This window comes from Melospiza melodia, chromosome 2, assembly GCF_035770615.1.
Source record: "Melospiza melodia melodia isolate bMelMel2 chromosome 2, bMelMel2.pri, whole genome shotgun sequence".
Taxonomy (NCBI): domain Eukaryota; kingdom Metazoa; phylum Chordata; class Aves; order Passeriformes; family Passerellidae; genus Melospiza; species Melospiza melodia.
The window spans coordinates 560,540-584,353 of record NC_086195.1 but is presented as its reverse complement, the minus strand read 5'-3'; the positions used below and the strand labels follow the sequence as shown (position 1 = coordinate 584,353).

Here is a 23,814-nt window from a genome sequence, read left to right as displayed (position 1 = left end):
ATGCACATTCCACACCCCAGCAATCCACAGCAGATCCTGCAGGGATCTGCATCCTCAGCCCCAGCTCCAGGGATCCACACCCTACACCCCAGAACAGGGGGTCACATTTTGCACCCCAGCTCCATCACCCAGGGTCCACATCCCACACTGCAGCCCCGTAGCCCAGGGTCCGTGTCCTGCACCCCGTTCCAGCCCCCAGCCTGCCCATGGTGCTGGTCTGGACCTGCTGGCTGCTCCAGGGCCGTGCCAGGCTGGGCCAGGTGGAAATGCTATGGAAGCTGCCAGGAGCTCACAAAAATACTTAGTGCTTTATTTCCGCCTCAAAGCCAAGGCGCCACACACATGCAGGGACACGGATGGAGCCCGTGGATGGGGACACCGACGATGGACACGTGCAGCAGGACCTGCTCAAAGCCAGCCCGGCCCCAGCTCTGCCAGGGCCCCGCAGCTCCCGCTGGAGGAGGCTCTGCCCACCCTGGGAAAAGCTCTGGGACATCCCAGGGGACTCTCGGTGGTGGCTGTGCTCAGGTGAAGGGCAGGGGGGGACCCACACTGGTCCTTCCGTGGGCTGGGACAGGCCCTGGCAAGTGCAGATCTCCCCAAAATCAAGACAGCTCCAGGTGCCCCTTCCAGCAGCACTGTGGGACTGTCAGTCCCCATCTGCCATCCAGCCATGTCCCCTGTGCCCTGGCAGCCAGGGCTGCACACTGGGGGCACTGCTGAACCCCAGCAGGTCCCAGCTCCAGCCCCACGGCACAGGGGAAGCCATGGGGACGCTGGGGCAAAGCCCTGCAGCACCAGCACACCCAGCCTTCCTCCTCAGACTGGGTTGGAACGGGCACAGCACCCCTGGCACAGCCTGTGCTGCTGGGGGGCCTCTGGGAAAGGCAGGAGTGAGACCTGGATGCTCCCAGCACCTGCTGTGCCCTGTGTGCTCCCACCCTGCTCCAGGCAGTCCCTGCACGGCCCCGCACCTTCCTGCTCCCCTCCTGGGCACTCAGGCACACGTGGGCCAGGACCTGTCCCAGTCCAGTCAGAGAGCAGTGCCTGAAGCCAGCCCAAAAGGCCACCAGCCCTTCTGAGGACTTGCCCCAAGACCCCCAGCCTGGAGGAGGAACCGTGAGACCCCCCAGGCCAAGAAAGGGCAGGGCAGGGCAGGGCTGGACCCCCATGCCCCGACACTGGGACCAGCATCCTGCTCTCCCTGGAGCATTCTCCAAAGCAGCAGGTCCCTGTTCCTGCTCTGTCCTGCCCTCCTGGAGCTGGAGGGAGCCAGCACAGGGCTCCCTGGGAGAGCCCCCAGCTCCCCTGGAGCAGAGCTGCAGGTCAGGAGGGACAGACACTCGGGGACCTCGGCAGGACCCTCGCAGCAGCTCCACAGCAAACAGGCAGCCCTCCTGCAGCAGCACAGGGAAGGGCAGCCCCAGCACGGGGCTGCCTAGAAGTGCTTGTCCTCCAGCAGGGAGCTCACCACCAGCTCCTTGTTGCCGAAGTCCCAGAAGGCAGTCATGTGGAAGGCCATGTTGGAGAGGACAACCAGGTACTCCAGGAAGGCGAAGACAGTGTACACTGGGGGAGGAAGCACAGCAGGTGAGGGGCACCCACAGCTGCATCGGCCCCGGGCGCTGGGGCCCTGCCTCTGTTTGGGACAGCAGAGCAGGGGCTGGGGGGCTTGGGCCCCACCAGGGAAGAAGCGTGGCTGGGCACCTGGAGCTTCCCTGGGCTGGGATTGGAAGGCAAGGCATCACATTAGGAGGATGTTAGACATCAGGAGGAATTCTTGGACACCAGAAGGAATTTTTTCATAGAAGGGCTGGTCAGGCATTGGAGCTGCCCGGGGAGGTTTGGAGTGCCCAATCCCTGGAAGTGCCCAAGGAAGGCCTGGAGGTGGCACTGAGTGCTCTGAGCTGGGAACAAAGTGGGCATGGGGCACAGCTGGGACTTGCTGATGCCAGGGACCCCTTCCAACCTCAACAATCCTGTGATTCAGTGATTCTGGGAGCACCCAGCCCCCTCCCCACGCGCCCCCCAGCAGCCCCCTCACCTCCAGGGCCGCAGTACCAGTTGTGGTGGAAGTAAACGCACACGGCGAACGCGAACGTGATGAAGGTGAAGAAGAAGAGCAGCTGCTTCCACTTGTACGACTTGCGCTCCTGGAAAAGGCCAAGGGCTGGCTGATGCCAGAGCAGCCATGCCATGCCATGCCATGCCATGCCATGCCATGCCATGCCATGCCATGCCATGCCATGCCATGCCATGCCATGCCATGCCATGCCATGCCCATCCCAGGGAAGCTCTGCCCTGGCCCCACACAGCCCCGGGGGTCTCCGCACCCCGGCCCCTCGTGCAGAGCCCCCCAGGCCAGCCCCAGGGGTGGCTGGGGCAGGGCTGTGCCCTGGGGCTCACACCTACATGGAGACACAGGTGTGAGGGAGCCATGGGGTCCCAGTACATAAGGTGCCCCTGGTGCTGGGGTGCTCAGGGGGCCCCTCGAGGATGGGCCAAGGCTCTAGCAGAGGCAGATCCCCGGGCCCGGGTGGCAGCAGATGGCCCCAGGGCACAGGGAATTCACCGGGTGCTGCACCCCCTCACCCACAACAGCAGCAGGGAGGAGGAAACCACATGAAGGGCGGCAGCTGGGGCGGGTGCTGCGCTGGAGAGCTCGCCCAGCACGCCCTGGCACTGGAGGGGCCCCATCCTGCCCCCCAGCACCCCCTCTGATGGGGCAGGAACAGAGCACGGGGATGCTGCCAGCAGCCCCACACTCGCAGCTCACCACTCTGTCCCCCAGGGCTCAGCCTCTGTGACAAGCCAGGGGCCAGGCCTGTCCCCTGTGACAGGCTCCCAGCCCAGTGCCCAGCACCCCAAAGCTGGGGCTGGGGGTGCAGTGACCCCCGGCAGGCACAGCAGGTGCTGGCTCCAATTTCCTGCCTCTTCCTCCCATCACCCTGAGGGTCATGGATAAGGATCCTGCAGCCTGGGGGGCAGGGAACCCCAAGCTGTGTCTGGAGCCCAATGAGCATTGGGGCTGCAAGGGGGGACAGCCCCACAGAAGGGGCTGGGGATACCACAGACAGCCCTGGCTGTTGCAGGTGGGAGGGGAATTTCCCCCTCGCCTGACGCTTCTCATGAGACAAAGATTCCATTCTGAGGGAGCGCTGATAACAAGGAAAATTTAAATTGCCCCATCACACTTTCCGTTACCCCCACAACGCGTGCCAGGGAGGAAAACCCAGAGAGGAAGGACGGATTGACGGGCACCTCGCCGCGCGGGGACACGCGGGTGCCGCCACCTGCAGCCCACGGGGGCCGGGCTGGCCCTGCCTGCCTGCCCGCACCGCCGGTCCCTCGGGCCAGCAGCCGCCCAGCCCAGCCGAGCGCGGGTGCGAGCGGCGGCGGCGGCACCGGGAGCGCAGAGCCAGTTTCACACCGGAAAAGCGGATGGGAACAGCGCTGCCACCGCGCCGCCACGGCAGCGAAGGGCTGCGCTGAGCCCCGGCACGGCCCCGCCGCACCCACGCACCCTGCCCGGGCCCCCGGGCCCCGCTCCCGCACGGAACGCCTCGCTCATGGTCGCACACATCTCCCCAGGGAAACCCTCTCCTTGGGGACTTTACCGCTTGAGAAGCTGAGAGGCTTCGAGAACAAAATGTAAGCAATGGTTATCTGCTGCTGTGGAATGCAACAGGTAGATCTTTGATTAGCTCATCTTAGGTGTTTATAATTAATAGCAAATCACAGCCCAGCTAGCTCAGAGAGTCCGAGACAGTTGCCTTTGTTATTCATTCTTTTCTGTTCTTAGCTTAGCTAGCCTTCTGAGATTAAACCTTTTCTTCTATTCTTTTAGTATAGTTTTAATGTATATATATATATTTAATATAATAAATCAAGCCTTCTGAACACGGAGTCAATATTCTTGTCTCTTCCCTCAACCTAAGACCCCTGTGAACACCATCACAGGCCATCCTGCCCAACACCCCGGTCCTGCTGCCACCCTGGGGGAGCCACCCCGGGTGACCAGAGTGCCCTTGCACCTCTGGGTGCACCCTGAGCTCCCCCTCTGCCGGTCTGAGCCGGGGATTATCACACGGATAATTAGGTGTTAGTCCCTAATTGCAGGGCACAGCTGGCTCAGCCCGGTGCCAGGGGATCACAGGGCACCTGGTGACATGCCAGGAGGCTCAGCAGAGCTGGCTTGGAAGGTGGCACCTCAGAAGGCCACTGCAGGGGCACGGGCAGGATGCTGGGATGGGGGATGTGGGAGCTGGAGTGCCACCCTGCCCCGCTGCAGCAGCAAGGGAAAGGGCCTTTGGGGAGCATGGCGGGAGCTCCAGGAGCTGCTGGATGAGGAGCTGCCCATCCCCTCGCTGCTGTGGGCTGGACCCACTGCCCTGCTCGGGGCTCGGGCAGTGCCAGGCACTGTCCCTGCTTCCCACAGCCCCAGCTCTGTGGGGATCCTGCACCCGGGGACACCCCAGGGAGGGCACCGAGATCAGAGGGATGGAGCACCTCTGCTGTGAGGAAAGACTGGGAGAATTGGGATTGCTCAGCCTGGACAGGACCAGCAACTCCCAGGACAGAGCCCTGGAGAGGAGCTGGCAGCTCCAAGCACCCTGGCAAGAAGCCATCAAACTCTGGCTGCCTGTGAGGAAAAAGGGGAGTTAGAAAATGCCCAGGATGGGTGCTCCAAGCTGAGCTGGTGCCAGGCTCCGCTGTGGCCTGGCTGGGGCTGCTGGGCTGGCACAGCTGGAGCTGCCAACTTCCTCCTGGCAAGACAGGCTGGGGCAAGCAGTGTCACAGAGCCAGCCCAGCCCGCCGTGGCTGCATGTGTGTCTGGCTCAGAAAAGCACAGGGAATTATATTTAGTGCCCAGCTGGCAGGCCTGAGCTGAGGCACATTCCCCAGCAGGCAAAGGTGAGTCAGGAGCAGGAGGCTGGACAGCTCAGGGAGGAGAGAGCGGCTGCAGCAGAGAGCCTGGGGGCACACTCTGGGACTCTGCTCCCTGCCCAGCCCTGGGCACACTCTGGGACTCTGCTCCCTGCCCAGCCCATGGGCACACTCTGGGGTGCTGCCCCCAGCCCATGGGCACACTGAGATGCTGCTCCCAGCCCTGGGCACACTCTGGGACTCTGCTCCCAGCCCATGGGCACACTCTGGGACTCTGCTCCCAGCCCATAGGCACACTCTGGGACTCTGCTCCCAGCCCATAGGCACACTCTGGGATGCTGCTCCCTGCCCATGGGCACACTCTGGATGCTGCTCCCAGCCCTGGGCACACTCTGGATGCTGCTCCCTGCCCATGGGCACACTCTGGGATGCTGCTCCCTGCCCATGGGCACACTCTGGATGCTGCTCCCAGCCCAGGGCACACTCTGCATGCTGCTCCCAGCCCAGGGCACACTCTGGATGCTGCTCCCAGCCCATGGGCACACTCTGGTACTCTGTTCCCAGCCCATGGGCACACTCTGGGATGCTGCTCCCTGCCCATGGGCACACTCTGCATGCTGCCCCCAGCCCATGGGCACACTCTGGGACTCTGTTCCCAGCCCAGCCCATGGGCACACTCTGGGATGCTGCTCCCAGCCCAGGGCACACTCTGGGACTCTGCTCCCAGCCCATAGGCACACTCTGGGACTCTGCTCCCAGCCCATAGGCACACTCTGGGATGCTGCTCCCTGCCCATGGGCACACTCTGGATGCTGCTCCCAGCCCTGGGCACACTCTGGATGCTGCTCCCTGCCCATGGGCACACTCTGGGATGCTGCTCCCTGCCCATGGGCACACTCTGGATGCTGCTCCCAGCCCAGGGCACACTCTGCATGCTGCTCCCAGCCCAGGGCACACTCTGGATGCTGCTCCCAGCCCATGGGCACACTCTGGTACTCTGTTCCCAGCCCATGGGCACACTCTGGGATGCTGCTCCCAGCCCATGGGCACACTCTGGGACTCTGCTCCCTGCCCAGCCCTTGGCACACTCTGGGACTCTGTTCCCAGCCCATGGGCACACTCTGGGATGCTGCCCCCAGCCCATGGACATACTCTGCATGCTGCTCCCAGCCCACAGAAGGCACTGGGGCTCTCATTCCCCCACCCTGGAGGAGCCCCAAGCCCTGCAAATGCAGCTGTGAGGGCTGAGTGGCTGCTGTGAGCTACCACAGGAGCCTCCCGCTTCTTCCACTGCCTCCAGAGAGCAGAAGCACTGTGCCTAGCCCCCAGTTCCTGACTGGGACAGGGCTGACAGTGATCTTAAGTCAAACAGCAACAGCTCACTCTGCAGGGAGCGCCCAGGCCCTGCTTCTGCCCAGGAGCCACCATCCCTTTCTGAGGGACAGGTGGCACCTGCAGGGCCGCGTGTCACACACAGCCCCAGCTCCCTGGAGGGTTTCCGGGTGTGCAGAGGGCCCCACACGGAGCTCAGCTGCTCACGCAGGGCTCCTCTGAGCCGCAGCAGCGCTCCCGGGGGCGCTGAGGGAGCTGGGCTGAAACCACGCGTGGTCACCAGGGCGCTTGTGGTCCCTGCTGCTCACAGGGCCCCGCTGGCAGGGCCACAGCTCACAGCTCACACCCTGCTCCAGCTCCGGGGCTCAGCTGGGCCCAGGGGACACAGGAGCTGTGCCCCACAGGCTCCTCCTGCGCCTCTGCACTGGTGCAGCCTGGGCTGGGCTCAGCACCCAGTGCCACCCTGCCATGGCAGGGACACCTCCCACTGTCCCCAGTGCCCAGCCTGGCCTTGGGCACTGCCAGGGATGCAGGGGCAGCCCCAGCTGCTCTGGGCACCCTGTGCCAGGGCCTGCCCACCCTGCCAGGGAACAATTCCTCATGGCCAAGATCCCACCCAGCCCTGCCCTCTGGCACTGGCAGCCATTCCCTGGGTGCTGTCCCTGCAGGCCTTGTCCCCAGTCCCTCTGCAGCTCTCCTGAGCCAGCCAGCCTGGTGCCCACCTCATGCACACACTGGTGAGTGCTGGGGCCACCAGCCCTGAGCTGGGGGTGGTGAAAGTGTGTTTGCAAACAAGAAGTGAAACTGCTTTGCCCCAGTGCCCAGCTCTGCAACTCAGGGCTGGGGGAAGGAGGGTTTTAAGGGCGAGCAGGCAGCCAGGAACAGCAGAGCTGCCAGCCCAGGTGGGCACTGCCATGCCACGGCCAAGCACCAAGCACAGGGTGCAGTGATCAGCAATAGCTGTAGGCTGCCAGGCTCCATTTCCCTTTTCCACAGAATCTCTCTCCCCTGCTTTGCCCCCTCCCCTCCTTTTCTCTGTCCTGCTTTCTCTCTTCTCCCCTCCCACAGAGCTTTATTTTCCTTTCTCTCACCATTTGCCACCTCGAAACTGGAAACCGCCTGTACTTCCCCATTACAAACCAGTTCCTCTGCACCTTCCTGCCCTCACACAACACCAGTTGCAACAGGAGCCCCGTCAGACACGAGAAGCTTTTGCAAGAGCAATTCCTGTCCCTCCTACCATGCCAGACCTGGGAGCTCAACCCCCACCTAAAGCAGTGCCAGCTGTGGGGCAGGAAAGGCACAGCCCCCCTGCTCCCCTCTCCTTGCAGCTCCCCACACGGAGCTTGTCCTGGTCCCAGGTTTGGCCCTGGAGAGCCTGAACCGTGTTGGGACCCTCTGCTGGGGAGGAGGGAAGGACAGAACACCGTGGGACCAGAGCCATTCCTCACCTGTCCCCTCCTGCCATCGCCAGCTCCAGGGCTGGGGGCAGCACATGTGAACAGAGGCCCCACAAGGGACACCAACCGAGCCAGAGTCTGTCCCCAAGGTGATGCACACAGAGGGATCAGCTGTGCCCTGGCCTAAAACAGCCCCACGAGCGTGGCTGGGCAGCTCACTAGCACTGCACAGCCTTGTATGTGGCAGGGATGTGGCAGTGGCACCTCCTGTGTCCCACCCTGCCGAGCCAAGCAAACCACGGGTGTCACAGGAGCTGTGCCGAGCCTGCCCAGGGCCAGAGAGTGGGACAATCCCCAGGAGACCCCGCTCGGCCCGCAGGATCCATGGGAGGCATTGGTGGCACCAGCCCAAGGCCACCACGGGACACGGGGACGCGGCTGCTGCAGTGACCCGAGTCCCTTAGCCAAAGGGGACGCCTGGTGGTGTGACAAGCACTGTGCCACCTTCACCCCGACACAGCCGGCCCGGGAGCTGTGTCACCCCGCCGCGCCTTCCTCCTCCTCCTCCCTGACCCGTCATCCTCGTGTCACTCGTCACCTGGGCGACAGCTCCATCCTGTGGCCGTGCACCAAGCGGGCGGGGACACCGCAGCTGGCACAGGGACACCGCAGCTGGCACAGGGACACCGCAGCCCCGGTGGCCTCGGGTCAGGGCTGGCCCTGGACGCCTCCTGTCTCCTCGGGGAACCCCCCAGCTTTGGGGGGACCACGCAGCCCGAGGGCGGCTCCCCTCCACCAGCAGGGGTGTTCCAGGAAGGGAGGAGGAAGCGAGTGGTGGCACTGTGCCAGGTGGTGGCATGCTCAGCCAAGGTGGCACCGCGCTCCCTGCCCTTCCCCTCGTGGATGTGCAGATTCCTTCAGCCCATGGGTAGAGTCACAGAAAACAAGGAGGCTGGAAAATCCCTCTGCGAGCACTGAGTGCAAGTGCACCCCAGCAGAGCCAAGGCCACCATTAATCCATGTCCCAGTGTCACACCCACACAGCTGTGAAATACCTCCAGGGATGGGACTCCACCCCTGGCCTGGGCAGCTGTGTCAGGGCTGGACAGCCCTGCCGAGGAAGTGATTATCCCAATATCCAATGTGAACCTCCCCTGGCATAGTTGGAGGCTGATTCCTCCTGTCCTGTCCCTGTTCCCTGCGAGCAGAGCCCAAACCCCCGTCTGTCCCCTCCTGTCACGAGCTGTGCAGACCCACAAGGTCTCCTGAGCCTCCGTTTCTCCAGGCTGAGCTCCTTCAGCCCCTTCCCCAGCTCCATTCCCCTCTCTGGACGTGCTCCAGCCCTCCACATGCTCTCTTGCCGTGAGGGGCCTAAAGCTGAGCCCAGGATCTGGGATGCCTCACCCCTGTCCATTGCAGGGGAGATGAACCAGCCACAGGGGTGATGTGGCAGGGGAGGAGATCTGGGGCCTGGGAGGTCTCACCCAGAAAAAAGGCAAGCCAAAACAATATGACAGAAATAAAGGAAGCTGTGGGAAAGCTGCCAGGGAATGACTGTGAACTCCCTCTATTCCCATATCAGCAGGAAGAACAGATCACTTCCCAGGGAGAGAGGAGAACCTCAGAATCTCCACAAGTCCCTTTCCTTAGGAGACTTGCAGCCAAACAGCTGCTGGAAGCTTCTTTCCCAGGTCTCTGGAGTCAGGCAGCAGGACAGGCTCGCTGAATTGGCGGAAGGGCAGGATAAGCAGTGGTGACAGAGCAGGAGCTGCTCCAGGAATGTGGATCTGGGGCCACAGCACTCATCCTGCCAGGGCTGCAGAGCTCAGCCCCACAGCACTCACCCTGACAGCACTGCAGAGCTCAGCCCCACAGCACTCATCCTGCTGGGACTGCAGAGCTCAGCCCCACAGCACTCATCCTGACAGGGCTGCAGAGCTCAGCCCCACAGCACTCATCCTGCTGGGACTGCAGAGCTCAGCCCCACAGCACTCATCCTGCTGGGACTGCAGAGCTCAGCCCCACAGCACTCATCCTGACAGGGCTGCAGAGCTCAGCCCCACAGCACTCATCCTGACAGGGCTGCAGAGCTCAGCCCCACAGCACTCATCCTGACCGGGCTGCAGAGCTCAGCCCCACAGCACTCATCCTGACCGGGCTGCAGAGCTCAGCCCCACAGCACTCATCCTGCTGGGACTGCAGAGCTCAGCCCCACAGCTCTCATCCTGCTGGGACTGCAGAGCTCAGCCACAGAGCACTCATCCTGACAGGGCTGCAGAGCTCAGCCCCACAGCACTCATCCTGACAGCACTGCAGAGCTCAGCCCCACAGCACTCATCCTGCTGGGACTGCAGAGCTCAGCCCCACAGCTCTCATCCTGCTGGGACTGCAGAGCTCAGCCCCACAGCACTCATCCTGACAGCAATGCAGAGCTCAGCCCCACAGCACTCATCCTGACCGGGATGCAGAGCTCAGCCCCACAGCACTCATCCTGCTGGGACTGCAGAGCTCAGCCCCACAGCACTCATCCTGACCGGGCTGCAGAGCTCAGCCCCACAGCACTCATCCTGACAGCACTGCAGAGCTCAGCCCCACAGCACTCATCCTGCTGGGACTGCAGAGCTCAGCCCCACAGCACTCATCCTGACAGGGCTGCAGAGCTCAGCCCCACAGCACTCATCCTGACAGCAATGCAGAGCTCAGCCCCACAGCACTCATCCTGACCGGGCTGCAGAGCTCAGCCCCACAGCACCCATCCTGCTGGGACTGCAGAGCTCAGCCCCACAGCACTCATCCTGACAGGGCTGCAGAGCTCAGCCCCACAGCACTCACCCTGACAGCAATGCAGAGCTCAGCCCCACAGCACTCACCCTGACAGCACTGCAGAGCTCAGCCCCACAGCACTCATCCTGCTGGGACTGCAGAGCTCAGCCCCACAGCACTCATCCTGACCGGGCTGCAGAGCTCAGCCCCACAGCACCCATCCTGCTGGGACTGCAGAGCTCAGCCCCACAGCACTCATCCTGACAGGGCTGCAGAGCTCAGCCCCACAGCACTCACCCTGACAGCAATGCAGAGCTCAGCCCCACAGCACTCATCCTGACAGGGCTGCAGAGCTCAGCCACAGAGCACTCATCCTGCTGGGACTGCAGAGCTCAGCCACAGAGCACTCATCCTGACAGGACTGCAGAGCTCAGCCCCACAGCACTCATCCTGCTGGGACTGCAGAGCTCAGCCCCACAGCACTCATCCTGACAGGGCTGCAGAGCTCAGCCCCACAGCACTCATCCTGACAGCACTGCAGAGCTCAGTCCCACAGCACTCATCCTGCTGGGACTGCAGAGCTCAGCCCCACAGCACTCATCCTGCTGGGACTGCAGAGCTCAGCCCCACAGCACTCATCCTGCTGGGACTGCAGAGCTCAGCCCCACAGCACTCATCCTGACAGGGCTGCAGAGCTCAGCCCCACAGCACCCATCCTGCTGGGACTGCAGAGCTCAGCCCCACAGCACTCACCCTGCTGGGACTGCAGAGCTCAGCCCCACAGCACTCATCCTGCTGGGACTGCAGAGCTCAGCCACAGAGCACTCATCCTGACAGGGCTGCAGAGCTCAGCCCCACAGCACTCATCCTGACAGGGCTGCAGAGCTCAGCCCCACAGCACTCATCCTGCTGGGACTGCAGAGCTCAGCCCCACAGCACTCATCCTGACAGGGCTGCAGAGCTCAGCCCCACAGCACTCATCCTGACCGGGCTGCAGAGCTCAGCCCCACAGCACTCATCCTGACCGGGCTGCAGAGCTCAGCCCTACAGCACTCACCCTGACAGCACTGCAGAGCTCAGCCCCACAGCACTCACCCTGACAGCAATGCAGAGCTCAGCCCCACAGCTCTCATCCTGACAGGGCTGCAGAGCTCAGCCCCACAGCACTCACCCTGACAGCAATGCAGAGCTCAGCCCCACAGCACTCATCCTGACAGCACTGCAGAGCTCAGCCCCACAGCACTCATCCTGACAGCAATGCAGAGCTCAGCCCCACAGCACTCATCCTGACAGCACTGCAGAGCTCAGCCCCACAGCACTCATCCTGCTGGGACACAATCCCCAGGCACAGCACCTGCCCTGCAGTCCTGCTCAGAGTCCCTTGGGAGAGGCTTCTCCAGCCCTTGGCATCCTCCCAGCCTGGGACATAGGCACACACCTCCCACGGGCTCTGCTCTGCAAACTGACATCTTCCTGGGCACCACAAATCCAGGACCCCTCCCCATTTAACACAGGGACCATGAGTGCTGGACTGGGATCAGCTGGGGAGAAGTATCCTGAGGGGAAAGGACAGACAATTCCAGGCAGTCCAGATCCATAGGTGAAGGAAAGCATACAGAAGCAGGTCCTGGCACCTCATGCATGCCTGCCCCATAATCCAGGACCAAGCTGGATGTCATGCATGCCTGCCCCATAATCCAGGACCAAGCTGGATGTCCTGCCCACCTGCCCCATAATCCAGGACCGAACTGGATGTCCTGCCCAAGGCCCAGGACTCACACCACAAACCACACAGAAGCTGCACCCAGGCAATGGGACCAGGAGTCCCTGTCTGGATCCTCCCCCAGACCCGCTGCCCCCACAGGCAGCCCCTGCACCCCCTGACCCTTCCCCAGAAGAGGAGCCAGAGCCAGCCTGCTCACAGTCATTCTGGAGCAAAGGGAGAACAACTCCTGCTGCCCACTGCTCCCAGCTTGCAGCACCAGCAATGCCCAGCACAGGGAAGCCAAATTCAGTTTATAAACAGGCATGGAGAAGGGATGAGCAATCCCAACCCACAGGGATGCTGAGGGGTTTCCAATATGATCTCTCAATGAAAACTTAATCAGATACTGGGAGGAAATCCTTCCCTGCCCAGAGCAGCTGGGGCTGCCCCTGCATCCCTGGCAGTGCCCAAGGCCAGGCTGGACACTGGGGCTGGGAGCAGCCTGGGACAGTGGGAGGTGTCCCATGTCCCATGGCAGGGGTGGCACTGGGTGGGCTTTAAGGTCCTTTCCCACCCAAACCATTCTGTGGTTCTGTGATAAAACAAGAAAACAGGAAATAAAAAGCTTCCTTCCCGTTTTGCTTTGGTAAATGGATTTTGGTGAGTTCTTCCATTTCACCTGCTGCCGTTGGCTCCCCTAGCACCTTCACAAGCAAGGACAGCCAAAGCCCTTCAGTGCCAGCCCAAAGCCCCCTGCCAGCTCCCAGCACGGCCCCAGAGCCCCCTCCCAGCTCCCAGCACAGAGAGAAGAAAGGAAAGTGTCTGTACCTCGGGACTTACTGTGTGTTTCTTAGTCATTCTCCAGAGGATGCAGGTGAGCAGCATGTGGCCCAGGGCCGACGTGATGAACACGATGAAGGCATTTTCGTGGATTGCTGGATTGACAAACAACAGGTTTCCTGTTCAATCCAAGCCAGGAGCACAAGGGGAATGTGGGGCAGGATTTGGGAAGGCTTTGTGCTCTGCTGGGAGCCCCAGCACTTCTAGTGATGCTGGGACTCCAGTGGGGTCTTGGCAGGAGACAGGCACAGCACGGCTCCATAACCTTCTCCTGCTGCCTCAGGGCCCCCTGGAAGGGGATAAAAGTGCCTGGAAGGGGATAAAAGTGCCTGGAAGACTTATCCCAAAGTGCCTGGAGGGTGTTTCTGTGCTTTGGAACCACAGCTTCACACAGCTGTAAAGTGACACTTGGGAGCAGCTCAGCATTGCCACTGTTGTTCTAGGGACAGAGAAAGTGAGGAATGGGGAGGGGGTACAGAGTGAGTCAGTCCAAAGTCCATCTTCTGTCCCCCTGTATTACCTACTGCCCACTAGCAGCATCACAGCCTCATGTGCAGCCTGAGGCTGCCTTGTGCATAGCTGGACTAGCCCAGGTACAGGATCAGGCTGGGAAAGCAGCTGGAGCAAGGCTAAGGCAGAGCTGCTCCCAAGGCCCCACACAACCCCTGCACCTTCAGGTGAGAGATTTTCACAAGTGCTGCTCTGAAAAGAACTTCCCTTCCCCAGAAGCTGAACCTCAGGCTGAATTCCCAACCACGTGAACACCAGCAATGCCCATCCCTGTCTGCCCTCTCCATGCCAGGGGAAGGGAAGCACGCGAGGAGTGAGGTGCCAGCAGGTGGGAGAGGTCAGGGCAGGGTGTCCCGCAGGGATGGGGAGAGGTGAGAGCAGAGTGCCCTGCAGGGATGGGGAGAGGTCAGGGCAGGGTGTCCCGCAGGGATGGGGAGAGGTCAGGGCAGGGTGTCCCGCAGGGATGGGGAGAGGTCAGGGCAGGGTGCCCTGCAGGGATGGGGAGAGGTCAGGGCAGGGTGTCCTGCAGGGATGGATGGGGAGAGATCAAGGCAGAGTGCCCTGCAGGGATGGGGAGAGGTCAGACCGGGGTGCCCTGCAGGGATGGGGAGAGGTGAGAGCAGAGTGCCCTGCAGGGATGGGGAGAGATCAAGGCAGAGTGCCCTGCAGGGATGGGGAGAGGTCAGGGCAGAGTGCCCTGCAGGGATGGGGAGAGGTCAGGGCAGGGTGCCCTGCAGGGATGGGGAGAGGTCAGGGCAGAGTGCCCTGCAGGGATGGGGAGAGGTCAGACTGGGGTGCCCTGCAGGGATGGGGAGAGGTGAGAGCAGAGTGCCCTGCAGGGATGGGGAGAGGTCAGGGCAGGGTGCCCTGCAGGGATGGGGAGAGGTCAGGGCAGGGTGTCCTGCAGGGATGGATGGGGAGAGGTCAAGGCAGAGTGTCCTGCAGGGATGGGGAGAGGTCAGGGCAGGGTGCCCTGCAGGGATGGGGAGAGGTCAGGGCAGAGTGCCCTGCAGGGATGGGGAGAGATCAAGGCAGAGTGCCCTGCAGGGATGGGGAGAGGTCAGACCGGGGTGCCCTGCAGGGATGGGGAGAGGTCAGACTGGGGTGTCCTGCAGGGATGGGGAGAGGTCAGGGCAGGGTGCCCTGCAGGGATGGGGAGAGGTGAGAGCAGAGTGCCCTGCAGGGATGGGGAGAGGTCAGACCGGGGTGCCCTGCAGGGATGGGGAGAGGTCAGGGCAGGGTGCCCTGCAGGGATGGGGAGAGGTGAGAGCAGAGTGCCCTGCAGGGATGGGGAGAGGTCAGGGCAGGGTGCCCTGCAGGGATGGGGAGAGGTCAGACCGGGGTGTCCTGCAGGGATGATTAACCTGAGCACGGCAGCTCAGGGCTGAAACTTTCCCCAGGGCCGGGGATTAGTCTGGGGTGAGGATCCCAGGAAGTGGGTCAGCCTCAGCTCCCAGGGCTCTGCACCAGGCTGGCCCTGCTGGCCAAACCTCAGAGCAGCACCTGCATTTCCAAGGGCAGGGCCCTGGCCTGGACAAGCTGGAGAAGCCCCTGGGGCAGGTCAGGCTGCAGACCCTGCCATGAGAGGGGCACTGGGACACCTCACCATGGGGACAGGGAAGCTGGCAGGAGACAAGGAGTGTGAGTGGGACAGGGACAGGTCCCAGAGCACAGACCTCTGTTGGAATGTTGGGGGACACAAGACAGATGCTGCACTTTGGACCTGGTTAACATAAGAGATTTGATAACAGGATGCCTTGGCAAAAGCAAACGGAACTTTGAAAATTAGGCCTAGATTGTAAGAAGATTAAATCAGACAGGTTTACCAGAAAAAGAAAATCCCATTAAACTCTGCAAGCAAGAGATGCTGTTATATGCATAAGTTTGTGTGTGTGATTTTAGCCTAACTATTGCAGTACACATTACTAATCTCCCTGAAATAGTATATAAGTGTTTGTATCCCACAATAAAATTGGATTCTGATCACAGAGTCAGTCTCCCTGTCTCTCTCCATCACTGACAGACCTCCATCAGCAGGAGGTTCCTGCCCTGCCATCCCAGTCACTGGGATCCACCACAGAGCATCCTCACCCCAAAGGCTGCGGGAGATCCTGAGACTCTGCTCAAAGCACCACAGCCCTGAATCGCAGAACAGTTTGGGTTGAGAGGGACCTTAAAAACCTTTTCATCCCACCCCTGCCATGGCAGGGACATCCTCCACTGTCCCAGGCTGCTCCAGCCCCAGTGTCCAGCCTGGCCTTGGGCACTGCCAGGGGTGCAGGGGCAGCCCCAGCTGCTCTGGGCACCCTGTGCCAGGGCCTGCCCACCCTGCCAGGGAACAATTCCTCATGGCCAAGATCCCACCCAGCCCTGCCCTCTGGCACTGGGAAGCCATTCGCCTTGCCCTGGCACTCCATTCTTTGTCCCCAGTCCCTCTGCAGCCCACAGCTGGACACAATATCCATCATCACCATCCTGCTGTGCAGGAAAAGCCAACACATTACAGCCCTGCTGATACAGCCCAGCACAGGGTGTGTTCCCACTGCAACAGCACCACCTTGCTGGCTCCTGCATTTCAGTGCTCCCCACTTAACCCCTGGTGCCTCCTCCAGATCTTAGGATGAAACAGCAGCTGCAGACCAGCACTGGCACTTGTGTTCCTCTGAGATGAGACCATGTGGGGGAAGAGAATTTCCCAGTCTGTCATGGCCAGGTTCTGGATACATGGATTTATCCTGAACAACTCTGATTCTGTTTCCAGGAGCTATCAGAGGGCTGGAGCCGCTCTGCTCTGAGCCAGGCTGGGAGAGCTGGGGGGGCTCACCTGGAGAGGAGAAGCTGCAGGGAGAGCTCAGAGCCCCTGGCAGGGCCTGCAGGGGCTCCAGCAGAGCTGCAGAGGGACTGGGGACAAGGCCTGCAGGGACAGCACCCAGGGAATGGCTGCCAGTGCCAGAGGGCAGGGCTGGGTGGGATCTTGGCCATGAGGAATTGTTCCCTGGCAGGGTGGGCAGGCCCTGGCACAGGGTGCCCAGAGCAGCTGGGGCTGCCCCTGCACCCCTGGCAGTGCCCAAGGCCAGGCTGGACACTGGGGACAGTGGGAGGTGTCCCTGCCATGGCAGGGGGGGCACTGGGTGGGCTGTGAGGTCCCTTCCCAATGCAAACCAGTCTGGCACTCTGCGATTCTATGAAATTTTGCCCAGAAACTCCTGGCGAGGGTATGTGAAGGCAGCTGGAGCAGAGCAAGCTCAGAGCCCAGCCCTGCTGTGGGGATGGAGGGGAAGCAGCATGAGCTCTGACCCACCTCAGCCCTGGATCAGGCCTGGGCACATGGGTGGAGCCAGGTGCCAAGGCCTGGTCCAGGCTCCATCCCCAACCTGAACCCAGGGCTTCAACCAAGCATCAGCAACCAAGAACTGTGGGAAAAGCAGAGCTATTTGCATGCCACGCACCCTTCATTCCTCTATAACCACTAACTCCAATGGACTCCCTGGGGGCTCTGAACTGTTTTCTCTCCCAGCCGCAGGGAGAGGGGTGGGCAGGGGGTGACACCTACCATAGTTTTCGGTGGAGGACACGTAGGTGAGGATGAGGAGGGCGAAGTTCTCGACGAGGTTGAGCAGCAGGGTGACGTGGCACAGGCGCAGGTAGCGGGGGTGGGGGCAGTGGCAGCTCTGGTAGTGGTTCCAGTAGGCCACGGCCACGAGCAGGCGCGGCGCCGAGTGCAGGCCGATGCACAGGCGCCACACGTAGCGCTGCGGGGTCTCGCCCCCGATGGCCGCGCTGATGGACGGCAGGTAGTTGGGCACCTGCGGGGGGACACGGGCTCGTGGGGCCAGGCATGCACAGCGTGCCCTTCCACGCGCTGAAACTGTCCTTTCTGCAATGCTCAACGAGGTAATTCCTAGCCCCAAAGCCACGGGATGTATCATGGCAGTGTCCCGGTCCATCCCACGGGGTTGTGGATCCCACAGCCCTGCTGGGGCAGTCCTGGGGTGCTGGGGGGCCCTGCCCAGGTACCTGCTCAGGTTTCTTGCTTTTACACTCCTGATTGTCCAGAGAATCCCAGAACAGTTTTGGTTGGAAGGACCTTAAGGCCCAGGGACACCTCCCACTGTCCCAGGCTGCTCCAGCCCCAGTGTCTCCAGCCTGGCCTTGGGCTCTGCCAGGGATGCAGGGGCAGCCCCAGCTGCTCTGGGCACCCTGTGCCAGGGCCTGCCCACCCTCAAAGGGAACAATTCCTCATTGCCAAGATCCCACCCAGCCCTGCCCTCTGGCACTGGGAAGCCATTCCCCCTTTCCTGGCACTCCAGGCCCTGCTGAAGTTCTCCTGCTGGAGTGAGATGTCTCCTGCCCTCCATCTCCAGCTCGTGTCCAGCTGCTCATCAAGCAGCCTGAAAGCCCTGAGCCCAATCCCATCCCACATGGAGCTCCAGGCCCTCCCTCCCTGACACCTGTGGCTCCTCTGAACTCCAGCAGACCTGGGGCAGCAGCTCTGCACCAACCCCTCCCCAGGATGATGTATTTCCCTTCAGCTTCCCCACCTTTATTCCTCACTGCAATAACCCCCAGCGTGCCCAGTCCAGACACCAGCCTGACCAGTCTGAGCTGCCTTCAGTCCCAGCACAAAGCCAAACCTGCTGCTGCCGGTCCTGAGGCACCACAATGAAACAATGCAGCTTGCTCTGGATTCTGGAAAACTTTGGTGGGAAAGCCCAAGAGAGGAGCCCAGAAGGAGGGAGAGGAGGAGAGAGGAATCCAGAAGGTTGATACAAACCCAGGAGGAGAAGGGAGCCCAGAGGGAGGGAGAGGAGGCCAGGAGAGGAGAGAGAAGAGCCCAGGAGAAGGGAGCGGAGCCCAGGAGGACACAGGAGCTCTGTCACTCCCCAGGAACACGGATTTCCCCCAGGTAGTCTCTCACCCCACAGTGGGTCGCAGTCGTCTCACGGAAGTTGAAGAGCAGAGACCAGATGACACAGAAGAGGAACCCAAAGAGGGGGCAGAACACAGTGCCGAGGGCCAGCGTGGTGAAACGCAGCCGGAACAGGATCCCGTCCCGATCCAGCGGCAGCGGGACCTGCAGCATCTTGGAAACCTGGAAATAAACAAACCAATGTCTGACCTGGGTGCTCTGTCCTGCTCTGGGCAAGGTGACAAGGTGGGGATCAGTCACAGGTGGGGCTGTGACCCCACACACACGGCTCAGCCCCTCACACCCTGAGTGACCCCACACACACACGGCTCAGCCCCACACACCCTGAGTGACCCCACACACACACGGCTCAGCCCCTCACACCCTGAGTGACCCCACACAGACACAGCTCAGCCCCTCACACCCTGAGTGACCCCACACACACACACAGCTCAGCCCCTCACACCCTGAGTGACCCCACACACACACACAGCTCAGCCCCACACACCCTGAGTGACCCCACAGACACGGCTCAGCCCCTCACACCCTCAGTGACCCCACAGACACGGCTCAGCCCCTCACACCCTGAGTGACCCCACACACACACACGGCTCAGCCCCTCACACCCTCAGTGACCCCACACACACACGGCTCAGCCCCACACACCCTGAGTGACCCCACACACACACACGGCTCAGCCCCTCACACCCTGAGTGACCCCACACACACACGGCTCAGCCCCACACACCCTGAGTGACCCCACACACACACACAGCTCAGCCCCTCACACCCTGAGTGACCCCACACACACACGGCTCAGCCCCTCACACCCTGAGTGACCCCACACACACACGGCTCAGCCCCTCACACCCTGAGTGACCCCACACACACAGCTCAGCCCCTCACACCCTGAGTGACCCCACACACACACAGCTCAGCCCCTCACACCCTGAGTGACCCCACAGACACAGCTCAGCCCCTCACACCCTGAGTGACCCCACACACACAGCTCAGCCCCTCACACCCTCAGTGACCCCACACAGACACGGCTCAGCCCCTCACACCCTGAGTGACCCCACACACACACAGCTCAGCCCCTCACACCCTGAGTGGCCCCACAGACACAGCTCAGCCCCTCACACCCTCAGTGACCCCACACACACGGCTCAGCCCCTCACACCCTGAGTGACCCCACAGACACAGCTCAGCCCCTCACACCCTCAGTGACCCCACACACACAGCTCAGCCCCTCACACCCTGAGTGGCCCCACAGACACAGCTCAGCCCCTCACACCCTGAGTGACCCCACAGACACGGCTCAGCCCCTCACACCCTGAGTGGCCCCACAGACACAGCTCAGCCCCTCACACCCTGAGTGACCCCACAGCTGCAGGATGGGCAGCCAAAGAAATCCCATTGTGTGGACACAGGCACCTCGAGACTCACGGAGAACAGGGAGCAGGGCAGAGCAGGGCCGTTCCCTGCAACCCTCCAGAGGGATCTGGCAGGAAGGGCACGTGAACCCTGTCCCGTGGCATCCATCCAGACCATTCCCTGTGCTCGGGGCAGCGCTGACACAGCCGGGCCACCGCTGTCAGTCCCGCCGGGAGCCGCAGCTCCTCCGGCACAGCCCCGGCTGCCTCAGCCCCGGCTCCACAGCCCGGTTTCCCCGGCTCCGGCTCCCACAGCCCCGGCTGCCTCAGCTCCGGCTCCACAACCCATCTTCGCCCCGCCGCACCCGGCCCTGCATGGGCAGCGCTGCCTGGAGCTGGGCCAGGGCAGGGTTAGGATGGATATTGTGAAAGGTTCTTCCTATCTTCCTGGCACTGCCCAGGCTGCCCAGGGAATGGGCATGGCCCCGAGGCTGCCACAGCTCCAGGAGCCTTTGGCCGGCGCTGCCAGGGATGCCCAGGCTGGGCTTGGTGGGCTCTGGGCAGGGCAGGGCTGGCACTGGGGGATCCCTGGGGTTCCCCTTCCTCAGGACATTCCATGGCTCCGCACACCCCCGGCTGCAGGGTCAGGGCAGCACAAGCCCCACACAACAAAACCGGGCTGTCAGGTCGGGAACGCGGGGACAGGCACAGCGATCCCCAGCCCCAAGGGATCCCCTCAGCCCCAAGGGATCAGGCTGGGATGGATCCCACAGCCCGGCTGCGGGACAAATCGGATTTACAGACAATCCCTGAGCCGTCTGGGCAGTGTCCCGGGGAACACGGCCACTGTACCCGCACCAAAAGCCCCCCACAACGGGGGACTGACCCCAGGGAAGGCACCGACCCCAAGCACCGAGGGGCCACAGAACGAACGCAGAGCTCAGCCACATCCGCGCTGCCGGGCACGGACTGAGAGAATTATTGAGGGTAAAAACAAAGAGAAAGGGAAGCTCCAAAGGGCCGGGTGTGGAAGGGGGTCCCCGGCCGGCCCAGGCTCCCCTCCCCGGGACCCCCCGAGGGCTCCCCACAGCCCGGGGCGGCGGATGGAGCCTCCCAAACCGTGCTCGTCCCTCGGAGCCACAGCTCCCCGTGCCGTGGGACACCCCGGGGACCCCACGGCAGGAGCCCCGCAGCCCCTGCCCTCCTTCCGCGCGGGGGTCTCGCCCAAAGAGGGCAAATAAAAGGCAAAGCTTTTGTACCGCGTGTTGAATGGCCGGACCTGTCCTGCAGGAGAGGGGCTGCAGCACCCCGAGAGCTGTCCCGGGTACCGCACACCCTCTTAGACCCCTCTCCGGGCACCCCCCGTTCCCCCGGGGTCCCCGCAGGCGCCCCCCGCCCCAAGACCCCCAGGCTCCGCAGTGAGTGACCCCTCGGGGCACCCCACATTCCCCCAGAGACTCTCCCTGGGACTCCTCCCCAACACCCCCATGCCCTCGCTCACCGCTCAGTCCCCGTGGCGCTGCCCCATGGCCCGGCCCAGCCCGGCAGCCCCACCACGCCTCCTCCGCCTTTTCCGCCTCCTCCTCTTCCTCCCTTTCTCCCACCTCTTCCTCTCCTTCCCCCGCCCCAAAAACCCGCTGCGGCCCCTTTTAGAGGCGGGGCACAGCTCCCGCGCGCCGCCACGCACGATTGGTCCTCGCGGCAGAGGCCCCGCCCCCTCTAAACGCCCCGGATGTCAGGGTGGCGCCGCGACACGGGCCGTTCTGGACCCTTCCGCGGCGCCGAGCCCCGCCCTCTCCACCGCCCGCTCGACCAATGGGCGCTCAGTGCGCGGCGCAGCTTCGCCCAATCAGCGTTGAGCTCGGGGCGAGAGCGGGGGGGCGCGGCCAATGGGAGGCGGAAGCGGGGCGGGGCCGAGGCGGCGCGCGGGGGAGGCCGGGAGTGCGCGCGCGGGCTGTGACGCAGCTGCGGCCCCGTGAGGCGGCGGCGGCGGCACCGCGGGCCCGACCCGGCCCGGCCGCTCCGAGCGGCGCTTCCCGGCACCCGCGGTGAGCACCGGGGCCTGCGGGGGCTGCCCCGCCCGCCCCCCGCGACCAGCGACGCGGCCCGCCCCGGCCGCCCTGCCCTCCCGGCGTGGCCGTGGCGCCGCCGCCAGGCCTTTTGTGCCGGGAGACCGGGCGGTCCCGGAGTGGGGGGGGCGCGGAGAGGCCCCGGGACGGAGGGAGGGCTGGAGGGAGGCGGGAAGGCCGTGAGCGGCTGGGATTTCCCGGCAGCCGTGCCGCGGCTCTCTCCTCAGTACCTGGCCGCTTTGGGGGATTTTTAGGCCTTTTTGGTTGTCCCGGTGCGGGTCCGGTGGGAGATTCCGGGTGTTTTCCGCGGGGGATACGCGGCTCTGGATGCGGGTAACGGCCCGGCGCTCCCCGGGGCCGGGAGTTATTTGCTATCGTGTTAAATAGCCGTACTTTAAAGTTGGGTTGGTTGCATGTGACTTGAAGTTATGTTGGTGATGTGGGTTTGTTTGGGTGGTTCTGGGGGATTTTCTGCTGTTGCAGTTAAACGTCAATTAGAGCTTTTTGGGGCGTGGGGTCCCTCCTCAGCTGGGGCTGCAGCGAGTGGGAGGGGGATCCTGTGTAAAACCCTCGAGTTTTACTAATTCTGCTCCAGCTCTTGGGTTCACTGAATCCCCAAACCCCTGGGGCTGGCACAGCCCTGCCAGCCCATGCAGTGCCAGCTGTGCCCACCTTGTGCCCAGCCCAGAGCACTCAGTGCCACCTCCAGGGCACACCTGCAGGGATGGGCACTGCAAAGCTCCCTGGGCAGCCCCTGCCAAGGCCTGAGCTCCCTTTCCATGGGCAAATTGCTGCTGCTGTCCCAGCTGAGCCTGCCCTGGCCCAGCCTGAGGCCGCTCCCTCTGCTCCTGTCCCTGTTCCCTGGCAGCAGAGCCCGACCCCCCGGCTGTGCCCTCCTGGCAGGGACTTGTGCAGAGCCACGAGGGCCCCTGAGCCTCCTTTGCTCCAGCCTCAGCCCCTTCCAGCTCCTCAGGGATTCTGCAGCCCCTTCCAGCTCCCTCAGGGATTCTGCAGCCCCTTCCAGCTCCTCAGGGATTCTGCAGCCCCTTCCAGCTCCTCAGGGATTCTGCAGCCCCTTCCAGCTCCTCAGGGATTCTGCAGCCCCTTCCCAGCTCCTCAGGGATTCTGCAGCCCCTTCCAGCTCCTCAGGGATTCTGCAGCCCCTTCCCAGCTCCTCAGGGATTCTGCAGCCCCTTCCAGCTCCTCAGGGATTCTGCAGCCCCTTCCAGCTCCTCAGGGATTCTGCAGCCCCTTCCCAGCTCCTCAGGGATTCTGCAGCCCCTTCCAGCTCCCTCAGGGATTCTGCAGCCCCTTCCAGCTCCCTCAGGGATTCTGCAGCCCCTTCCAGCTCCCTCAGGGATTCTGCAGCCCCTTCCAGCTCCTCAGGGATTCTGCAGCCCCTTCCAGCTCCTCAGGGATTCTGCAGCCCCTTCCAGCTCCATTCCCTGCCCTGGACACACTGCATCCCCTCCAGGGCTCTCTTTCTCTCGGGAGCCCAGAACTGGACACAGCCCTCGAGGTGCAGGGGAGGACAGTTGGGTTTGAGGTAGAACAAAATGCTTGCTGTGGGAGGGGGAAATCTTTCCATAACAACCCTAACACATTTTCTCTTAAAATATGATTTTTTAGTTTTCTTCTTAGGTAGAGTTTGGCGTTTAGTGATCTCAGGACAATGTGAGAGCAGTGACTTAGAAGAGCCGCAGAAAATGAGTGACTTGTGAGTTTGCAGATAAGGCTGAGAGTCACAACATCGGACAGGAGGAAAGTGCAGGTGATTTTTATCTGGCCTGAAAGGGAAACTTGCACTGGCCCAAGGGGAGGTGCCTGAAAATGTTCCATAGGAATGGAGAGGTGTCTTTGGGAGCAGATTCTGGTGGAGAAGGACCTGGGGGGTCAGCCTGGAGAAAAGGATGTGCAGGGTGGACTTTTCCACTCTCATATCTCCCTGATAGGGGGCTCAGCTTGGACAGCAGCAGGAGTTTGCCCATGGAAAGGGAGCTCAGGCCTTGGCAGGGGCTGGCCAGGG

General features: G+C 62.6%; 2 protein-coding genes across 6 annotated transcripts in view; one reads left to right on the top strand and one right to left on the bottom strand.

Moving 5' to 3' along the window:
- Positions 1-289: 289 nt before the first annotated feature.
- PGAP2 (post-GPI attachment to proteins 2) lies at positions 290-21,296 on the bottom strand. 2 transcript variants are annotated; one of them, XM_063180019.1, is made up of 6 exons: positions 21,221-21,296; positions 18,356-18,529; positions 16,991-17,243; positions 12,916-13,022; positions 2,045-2,153; positions 290-1,569 (listed from the first exon to the last, which is right to left on the bottom strand). In XM_063180019.1, exons 2-6 carry the CDS (start codon positions 18,518-18,520, stop codon positions 1,439-1,441), a joined length of 765 nt encoding a protein of 254 aa, XP_063036089.1. In that variant the 5' UTR covers positions 18,521-18,529; positions 21,221-21,296; the 3' UTR covers positions 290-1,438. The 2 variants fall into 2 exon arrangements, with proteins under 2 accessions (XP_063036089.1, XP_063036098.1); XM_063180028.1 differs by having other exon boundaries at positions 12,928-13,022.
- A 396-nt stretch (positions 21,297-21,692) lies between these two features.
- The window catches only part of NUP98 (nucleoporin 98 and 96 precursor), a 37,954-nt gene continuing 35,832 nt past the window's right edge, over positions 21,693-23,814 (top strand). For 2 of the 4 annotated variants that reach the window (XM_063179997.1, XM_063179981.1), the window contains exon 1: positions 21,693-21,767. The gene's annotated coding sequence lies outside the window, so the exon portion shown is untranslated. Of the gene's footprint in view, positions 21,768-21,981; positions 22,122-23,451; positions 23,560-23,814 lie in introns of those variants that run through there. The other 2 variants (XM_063179985.1, XM_063179991.1) reach the window with 2 other exon arrangements.